This window comes from Babylonia areolata, chromosome 11 (assembly GCF_041734735.1).
Source record: "Babylonia areolata isolate BAREFJ2019XMU chromosome 11, ASM4173473v1, whole genome shotgun sequence".
NCBI lineage: Eukaryota > Metazoa > Mollusca > Gastropoda > Neogastropoda > Buccinidae > Babylonia > Babylonia areolata.
In genome coordinates, this window is record NC_134886.1 from 24,313,021 (window position 1) to 24,322,958 (window position 9,938).

At 47.2% G+C, this 9,938-nt stretch overlaps 1 protein-coding gene across 1 annotated transcript; it reads left to right on the plus strand.

Moving 5' to 3' along the window:
• The first annotated feature begins 4,665 nt into the window (after positions 1-4,665).
• LOC143287187 (G-protein coupled receptor GRL101-like) lies at positions 4,666-6,609 on the plus strand. Its single transcript, XM_076595130.1, has 2 exons — positions 4,666-4,918; positions 5,618-6,609. Exons 1-2 carry the CDS (start codon positions 4,666-4,668, stop codon positions 6,607-6,609), a joined length of 1,245 nt encoding a protein of 414 aa, XP_076451245.1.
• The last annotated feature ends 3,329 nt before the right edge of the window (positions 6,610-9,938 follow it).

Genomic DNA, 9,938 nt, shown 5'->3' on the forward strand with positions numbered 1-9,938 from the left:
TGCGTGCCTCTATGTGTGTGTGTGTGTGTGTGTGTGTGTGTGGAGCACGCATATGTATGTGTGTGTGCATGTGCGTACGTGCTCTGTGTGTGTGTGTGTGTGTGTGGAGCGCGCATATGTATGTGTGTGTGTATGTTCGTGCGTGCCTCTATGTGTGTGTGTGTGTGTGTGTGTGTGTGTGTGGAGCGCGCATATGTATGTGTATGTGCATGTGCGTGCGTGCCTCTATGTGTGTGTGTGTGTGTGTGTGTGTGTGTGTGTGTGTGTGTTTGTGTGTGTGTGTCTGTGTGTGGAGCGCGCATATGTATGTGTATGTGCATGTGCGTGCGTGCCTCTATGTGTGTGTGTGTGTGTGTGTGTGTGTGTGTGTGTGTGGAGCACGCATATGTATGTGTGTGTGCATGTGTGTACGTGCTCTGTGTGTGTGTGTGTGTGTGTGTGTGTGTGTGTGTGTGTGTGTGTGTGTGGAGCGCGCATATGTATGTGTGTGTGTATGTGCGTGCGTGCCTCTATGTGTGTGTGTGTGTGTGTGTGTGTGTGTGTGTGTGTGGAGCGCGCATATGTATGTGTATGTGCATGTGTGCGTGCCTCTATGTGTGTGTGTGTGTGTGTGGAGCACGCATATGTATGTGTGTGTGCATGTGCGTACGTGCTCTGTGTGTGTGTGTGTGTGTGTGTGTGTGTGTGTGTGTGTGGAGCGCGCATATGTATGTGTGTGTGTATGTGCGTGCGTGCCTCTATGTGTGTGTGTGTGTGTGTGTGTGTGTGTGTGTGGAGCGCGCATATGTATGTGTATGTGCATGTGCGTGCGTGCCTCTATGTGTGTGTGTGTGTGTGTGTGTGTGTGTGTGTGTGTGTGTGTGTGTCTGTGTGTGGAGCGCGCATATGTATGTGTATGTGCATGTGCGTGCGTGCCTGTGTGTGTGGGGGGGGAGGGGGGTATGGGGGGACCAAGCATATGTGTGTGTGCATGTGCGTGCGTGCCTCTGTGTGTGTGTGTGTGTGTGTGTGTGTGTGTGTGTGTGTGTGTGTGTGTGTGTGTGTGTGTGTGTGTGTGTAACTGTGTGTGTGCGTGCCTCTGTGCGTATGGGGAGGTGGGTGATGGAGATGAAGCAAAGACGAGGAGAGACGCTCGGTGTGCGTGATTTTGAATATCTTTCTCCGGACGTACTATACCAAGCGGTTACAAAAATGAGTATTCTTATGGAAAGTGGAAAAAAGAAAATTTCCAGAGTGTCGATGAGTGAGTGATGACTCAATACCAATATTTAAATCAGCCCCAGAACACATTTTGACAGTGAATTTGTCGAGGAGCGTTTTTTTCTTCGCACACATGGGCAGCGAATATGATTTCTATGTTTGCATTTTAAGAATGTTCAGTCTGTATGATCACTGTCAGTGGGGCGGGGGGGGGGGGGGGGGGTGCACTGCTGATCGCATCACCAACATTCTCCATTTCTGGCGGTCGTGTGGGATACGGGCTGAGTTTCGGCAAAGCTGCTCTGTCTGTCCACTCAGTGATGTTGTCTGCCGACTTCTTTCGCTGTCTGCCTCGTTTCCTTTTCCCCTGCACTGTTCTCTGAAGTATGGTCTTGGAGAGCCCGTCGGATTTTGTCAAAAGGCTTTGTCATCTCGTTGTTAGGGGGTTTCATACCGACCAACTTGTTGTCTCATGGCTTTCTTGACATTTTCATTGGTTCTGTGGTCCTTGTAGGGGATGCCAAGGAGTGTCCCAAACCATCTCGTTTCTACCGCTTGGGTTCTTCTCTGAAGCTCTGCTGTAAGATTTGAGGACTCGCATGTATACAAGAAAATAGATAGGACCAGAATGTGCAGGATCTTCAACTAGGTTCTGAAAACTGATGGTCTTGCCTCTCCATCTAGGCTTCAGCCTTGCCAGTACTGTTCCAGTCTGCGTAGCCCTTGCCGCTGCTTCGGTCTTGGACACACTCTTCACTGATGATGGCACCGAGGTACGAAAACTGCTTCACTGTTTCCTGTTGTTGGCCACTGACGTTGATCTTGCTCTTGATTGGGTCCTTGCTGTTGGTCATGAGTCTCGTCTTCTCTGTGGTGATCTCAGTTCCGTACTTGGTTGATGTTTCGTCCAAACGGTTCACCAGTTTGGCCAGTTCCTCTTCACTGTGTGTCAGCCCATCAGTGTCATCAGGAAGTAGGACATTTCTGATGGTACGTCCTCTGGTGTTGATTGTACCAGTGTTTTCTTCCAGCTTAATATCTTCATGGACTTTGAGTCAGCGGTAACAAAATTCAGCTATGCTATAAACAATCTCTTTCCTGGGCACAAGGATAAAATGTAGAGAACAGTTCGCATCCAAAGTGAGGGGGACAGGGTGGATATGGATAGTTTGTGATGAGAATACAACCTGCCATTTCCAGATCATCATGGATCATTTTTCCTATCCAAACGTATCTCCTTAACGTCAGAAATTGTGTGTGTGTGTGTGTGTGTGTGTGTGTGTGTGTGTGTGTGTGTGTGTGTGTGTGTGTGTGTGTGTGTGTGTGTGTGTGTGTGTGTGTGTGTGTGTGTGTTCCTGCTGACGGACGTTCTACGGCTCTCAGAGTATATATTCCGGTTTTTGTGTGCGTTTTTTTATGATTATTAGTCACTGTTGGTCTGTTCATGTGTTCAAAATTAGTTTTAGAATACCTCCCTACCATCACACCAACTCCACCACTACACATTCAAAACCCTCTCTCTTACAACAAAACAACCCTCTCTCTAAACCCAGGCCCCTCCCCCCAGAAACAACAGCTACAAAACAACAACACCTCGCAGCATCATTTTTTTTTTACCCCATGGACCATGATAACACACACACACACACACACACACACACACACACACACACACACACACACACACACACACATGACAATAACAGGGCTGTCACCACGGTAAGATTGGCCCAATTTAGAACAAGAGAGGCAAGGCCTTCAAGATTCACTTACAGTTAAGAAAAAATAAAATAATAAATAGATCATTTCAATCGTTAGAATATGTTGTGTATGTTTTATTATAAAGCTTCGGGTTAAAAAAAAATGTCTGAGTGCACATTCAAACCCAGCATGCTCGGGCGCGAAGAAATTGTCTTTGTCACTGCATTAATGCGGATCTATGAATTACATTAGAAATTACCGACGCACTGTTTAGACCTACTGTTTAGTTAGTTGTTAGTTGGAGTGTTGGTAAGATGGTTGGTTGAATAATGGTTGTTCGCTAACTTGATCCCTTTTGCATTTCGTTCAGCCAGTCCCGTGATCTTTGAAAAGACTTCTTCATTATCTGGCTATCTAACTTTCGTCAAGGCTCACGACTGGCATTCTGCAAGTAAGACAGAACGTCTCTCGGTCAGTATCCCTAACAAATATGTAATAATGGTCAGTTTCAGGTACCCTTCATTGTATCTGAAAAGTCTTAAAATGTATGCTCAAAACGCCGATGGATCCTTAACAGATGCGTGGACTGCTTCGTCACCCATCAGATCCGATACCGCCCATGTCTTTACAGGTAGACGTCTAACTGTTACCTTCATCAGTGAAGACTGTTATGTTCCAAGGTGCCTCCGATTCTTCTTTTCCTTTCATAGAAATAATACAATATCAAGATTGACAAATGGTTTGTTTAACTGCTCTGTGGATGACTACTTGCATTTTCAGGGCCACCTCGATTGCAGCCTGAAGACAGAGTGTGAAGATGGACGGGATGAAACAGAACACTGTCCCTTCAGCAGTGCTGACTGTCAGGGCCTGGTAGCACTGTGTGACCGTTGCTATGCAGTCGTTGATAGTATACACAGCTCTGAGAGTCAAGAAACGGACGCCTCGAAAAGAGCTGAAGCATACTGTAATTCTATTGGCGGCAAGCTAGGACTTCCAACGTGTGTAGCCGATTGGTACACCGTCTTTCTGAAACTGACCGGCCTTCGTGTGAATGGTGTAGCAAGTGTGTGGGTGGACGCTTACTATGGCGACACGACATTGCCAAATATGTACAGACAAGCCGTGGTGACCGGGGACCGTACGGTTCTGTATCATTCTTCCCACCTTGTTCTGAAGTGGTCACCAGAAAGCAAGTTCTGTGTCAGTACACATCTTCTGAAGTTCCATCACGCGCGAAGATGTGCACTCAGTAAAGACACACTGTCCTACGGGGTGATGTGTGAATTCATGACAAACAGGACCAAGGAGAACGCATCTGAAGTGATGACATTTACCACGTTGCAGCCTCTGATGCACAGAGGACATGATCTGACGGCATGTGTTGAGAGCTATGTGACACACAGCTTTTTGTTGTGTGCTTCAAACCAGAACGACACGTGTGGCGAGCAACATAACACATCCCCGTGCACTTTTACTGCATTACACGCAAACAGCAGACCCAGGTCGCCGTATCGTCACGGGTCCCCAGTACCGACATTCCTGTGTGCTGATGGCTCCACAACCTTGTCCTACACCCTGCTGTGTGACTTCACTGCTGACTGCCAGGACAACAGTGATGAGGCTTTCTGTCGTCACCCCCTTTGTGTCCATACACACACCTGTGCTAACGGTCAGTGTATCGTCTATGACCACGTGTGTGACAGGGTATCTCACTGTTATGATGAATCGGAAGAAAGCAGCTGTATGTTGTTTAAACTAAAGATGTCGTTCATACTCACTTCAGCTCCTAGCTTGATTGTCTTCGGAGACAACCACTTACGTTTTGATGCACATTTGATGGGCTCCAATGAGACCTGTCCAGACACACACTACAGATGTCCTGATGACTTCAGGGACTGCCTGCCTGTCTACACACGCTGCAATGGCATGTATGACTGTGTCGACCACCAGGACGAGGAGGGGTGTGAGAAAATGACGTGTCCAGGGTTCTTCAGATGCAGAGCCTCCAAGACATGTGTGCATGGCGATCACCTGTGTGATGGATGGCCCCACTGTCCCCTGCATGATGATGAACTGTCTTGTGACGTCACTTGTCCTGTTGGCTGTCTCTGTCATGGCCAAGCTTTTCTCTGTTTTCAGTCTTTTCAGGCATCACGTGCGCCATTTATACGCTTCCTGGACGCCACCGGTACAGGTATGACACTGTCCGATGTGAGGAACAATACCTATATTGTTTATTTGATTCTCTCACGCTGCTCGTTGACACGGTTGCCTTCAGTGAAGCTGCTTAATCTGAGAACGCTTGATCTGTCTGGAAACAAACTCGAACATGTCAATGTTAGTCACTTTGGTGGGCTGTTCAACCTACGTACACTGTCCTTGTCTGGCAACCCTCTCATCTCGCTCTACGCGGATGAATTCTCTGCACATGAACAACGCTCACTCACAATGATCGATCTGTCACACACCAAACTGACAGTCTTGGATTCAAACGTTTTCCAAAGTTTCTCAAGCTTGAAGAAGCTCAATTTAACATTGACTAACGTGCGTACTATCAGCCCTGGTGGTTTTCAGTTCACACCGCGATTAACTGAGTTATACATGGATGGTAGTCCTGTGAACACGTTTCCACACGACGTGTTCAAAGAACTATTCGATCTCAATGTGGTGTCAACACAGAATTACAAACTGTGCTGTGATGAAATCCTTCCAGACAAGTTTGAAGGTGTTTGTTTTTCCCCGAAAGATGAGGTTTCATCGTGTGAAGACTTACTGCAGTCGTGGACATACCGGTCATTCCTGTGGCTGATCAGCTGCCTGGCCCTGACTGGTAACGTCTTCTGCTTCGTTGTTCGTCTGTATACATGGAGCACTACCTCGTCAAGTGGCTTCAGTATCTTCGTCGTCAACCTTACCATGGCCGACTTTCTGATGGGTGTCTACACTACAATCATCGGAGTGGCTGATGAAAGGTTTCAAGGCAGGTATCTCCACTATGACGACACATGGAAAAACAGCTTGGCATGTCAAGTGGCGGGGTTTCTGTCTCTGCTGTCCAGTGAGGTGTCGGCTCTCATCATCTGGCTCATCACGCTCGATCGGTTCGTGGTCCTCAGCTTCCCCTTTAGCAGCTTCCGGTTTGAGAGAATTTCGGCGTCATCGGCTTGTCTGCTGACGTGGTTGGTCGGCTGTTCTCTTGCCGTGCTACCCTTACTTCCGGTAACAACCCACTGGGAGTTCTTCAGCCAAACGGGAATGTGCATTCCATTGCCAGTCACCAGGCGTGATTTCAAAGGACGGATGTACTCCTTCGGCGTGTTGATCGTCCTAAACTTCGTGCTGTTCTTGCTGATCGCTGTGGGGCAAGGGTTCATCTTCTGGTCTGTGCAGAGGAACGCCATGACGGCCAACACCACCAGAGAGTCTCGGGACATGACCGTCGCTCGGAGGCTGATCAGCGTCGCCGCTACAGACTTCCTGTGCTGGTTCCCCACAGGACTGTGTGGGATTCTGGCCCTGGCCGGAATCCCCGTCCCCGGAGAGGTGAGTGTGGCCCTGGCCGTGTTCGCGCTGCCCTTAAACGCTGCTCTCAACCCTTTCATGTACACCTTCAACACCGTGGCTGAGAAGCGGAGGAAATCCAAGGAAGCTAAACTGCTCAGATGGCTGGAGTCTCACTATGACCAGTTGGACGGTGTTTTGTAACCGCGTGGTGAAGTCTGCCTGCTCATATTCTAAAGTCTTCCATGGTTGTTGTTGGTTATACAGTTCTATACTTGCGTGTGTATCTTTCTTTCTCTCTGTCTGTCTGTCTGTCTGTCTGTCTGTCTCTCTGTCTCTCTCTCACTGAACCATTCTGACCCCACTTTTACCTCTCCCCCTTCAAGCGTGCCGCACACCCACACACAAATACACACACCGCAGTACCTCCTGGAGGTGAGGATGACGATTGTGTGGTCTCAGTACTGAGAACTATGACGTTCCCCCCCCACCCCCTCCCCGCCCACCCCCCACCCACCCCCACCTCCTCATCCACAGTTCCACTGTTTCTGGTCTCCCGGGAGTCTGAGACTTTTCTGCCTCCAGTAACTGAATCCCGTTTGCTCCCCCCTCCCCCCCGCCCCCACACCAATGCACTAATCCCCGTTACTACCACCCAATAATGGAACCCCATGAAACTCTCCTCCAAACAGTGTATTTAGCGGTCAGTGCCTGCTCCACAATCGATGCAGTTATCGTAAACCTCACAAAACCGATTCTCAAAGAAAGATAGCGAAGAAAAGGTGCTGGTCAAGGTATTGTCTTTGCTTTTTTGTTCTTCCTGACTATGTACAGGCTTGGTCCGTTCAGAAGTTGTTTTTCCCCCACTAACAGCAGCAGGATTTCTTCTTGTCTGCGAATCGGGGCCGAAGCATGGAGGGGTGTTTTCCCGCAAATCATGAAATTATGAAGTTAAACAACAACAACAACAGAGCTATTGTTCAAGCATTCTTGCATGGGATATCTGTTTCTGTTGTTGCTGTTGTCGTTGTTTCTGCTTCTTCTGTTTTATTATTTTAATTTCTTTCGCGGGGTGGTGAGCAAGAGGGGATGTGGCTGTTTTTGTTGTTTTTTATGGTTACTGAGTAGCTTTTTTTTTTTGGGGGGGGGGGGGGGGGGGGGGTGGAGGGGGGAGGAGGGGGAGTGGGTGGTGGTGGAGGAGGGGGGAGGTGGGGGGCTGGGGGTGTCTGTTCTTTTGTATCATGTCAGCACTGATATGGCTTGTATCTCTGTCTCTGTCTGTTGACGTCTGTCTGTCTGTTTGTCTCTCTCTCCCTCTCTCTGTGTCTTTTTCTCTCTCTCTGTACTGTAATGCCCAGGCGAGTGCATACAATAGTATCAGTTATAATCACTGCAGAATGTAGTGGTTTTGATAGTTTTGTCCAAAAGCGCGAATGCAGTACTAAAAGCGCACAAACTCTTTTAGTTTTGTTTCATCAGAAACGGATAGAAATGTGCGCTTCTAGTTCTGGGCACGCGCTTTCGAGCAACGTGTGTGTCCATGGACTTTCCCTAAGGCAGCAAAGTGGAAGGCGACAATGACTTCACATTCAGTTCACTGGAGACGAATCCCTTCTGTCGGACAGTCAAATGGATGTTAAAAATAATATTACTTTAGAAATGATAGAAAATTAATACCTGCATTGCGTCGTTCTGCTTTGCTCTGTTCTGCTCCAGTCTTTGCGTGTCCACAATGAATTCTATTCGTCAGCAACACAAAACAAAACAAAGCATAAGATAAAAAGACAACTGAACAATGCAAGAAACAACAACAACCCCCTCTCACCCCCCCCCCAAAAAAAAAAACACACACAAAAAAACAACAACAAAAAACAACAACAACAACAACAAAAAAAAAACAACCCCCCCCCAAACCCCCCCCAAAAAACAACTAAAAAACAAACAAACAAAAACAAAAACCAAAACAAAACAAAACAAGAACAAAAAAAACGACAACAACAAAACAAAAAACAACAAACGAAAAGAAAACAACAACAAACAAACAAACAAACAACAAAACAAACAAAAACAACAACAACAAAACCACAGAAAACATACACCTCCCGAAACATTAAGAGTAGGAAATCCATTCTTCAATCAACGAAGACTTCACAAACTTAAAAAACAACAACAACAACACCTTTTAACCTAAAACACAGAAAAGAAATGGGAACAATGAAAGGAAGACCCCCCAAAAAAACAACAACACCAAAACAAACAAACAAACAAACAAAAAACAACAACAACAAAACCCTAAAATGTTCGTGGGTAGACCATTGGGAACGTCAAATTTCCTTTAGATCCGTAAGGACGTTCCCTTCCACGAGGATCTTCCTTCATGTTTTTGTTGTCGTCGTTGTTCGCCAGTTCCCAAACCAGTCCTTCCTCCCTAACCATATCCGTGTCAGTGGTCGCTCTCTGCACGATTCATCAGACACGGACAGGGAGACGAAGTGCATCAATGGATGAGTCAACTCAACTCGATTCGATTGAGCCTGGCTCAGAGCAGGTCCATCAGACTGTACAGGCCTAAAACGCGTTAGCCAACAAAGAAAACAACAACAACAACAACAACAACAACACACACACACACACAAAACAACAACAACAACAAAAAAAACCCCACAAAAAACCAACCAACAAACAAAAAACCAACAACAGTAACAGCAACAAAATACCCATCAGCATCAACAAGAAACCAACCAACCCCCCCCCCCCCCGCCCCCTCCCCCCAAAAAAAACAACAACAAAAAAAAAAAAAAAAAAAACACCAAAAAAACCAAACAAGGCTGCCCTGTATGCAGACGAGGTGGTGCTGTGCTGCAAAGAGGACCACGCCACAACAGCCTCTTACAGAATGCAACTCGCCGTAGACAGGTTGACACTTGGGCAGCAGTGATGCGTCTTTGACAACAAGGACAAGCTCCTCACAACACTATTCAGCCTGTGTATCGAGCAAAAGGTTGGAGGTATCAAGATACAAGGAACCCCTTTTCGAGAGGATATCTAGTTCGCGAAACCACCCTTCCTCCCTCCCCCTCCTCCTTCCATGTGTTGCTGCCAACTTCTTGAGTATGGCGGACTTGCGTCTGTTCTTTTTTCTGCTGGTGCAACACGTGGCTTCCGGGTCTGCCTTGTGTCACAATGACTCTCTCACAAAGGCACAAAAGACAGTCTACCAGAGAACAACTAGTCCCCATCTCGAGCACTGTTCAACAGCATGGTCAACCAGCATCGGATACAACCTGCAAACTGGGTAGAGTATAGAACCAGACTATCACGGGCGCAATGAAATCAACACTTAAGGTTATGGAGAAACTTGCTGAAATCCAGTCTTCCTGTTATAGAAGAGAAGTAAAGACGTGATGAGGCTGGCCAGTACAGATGACTGCCAGATCATCCCATGAAACAGACACTGAACACTGTAAAAGTCCGCTGATTTGGAGTAGTTTTCGTCCCCGAGAGCAGGACACTCCTTCGGCAGTTTCAGTAAG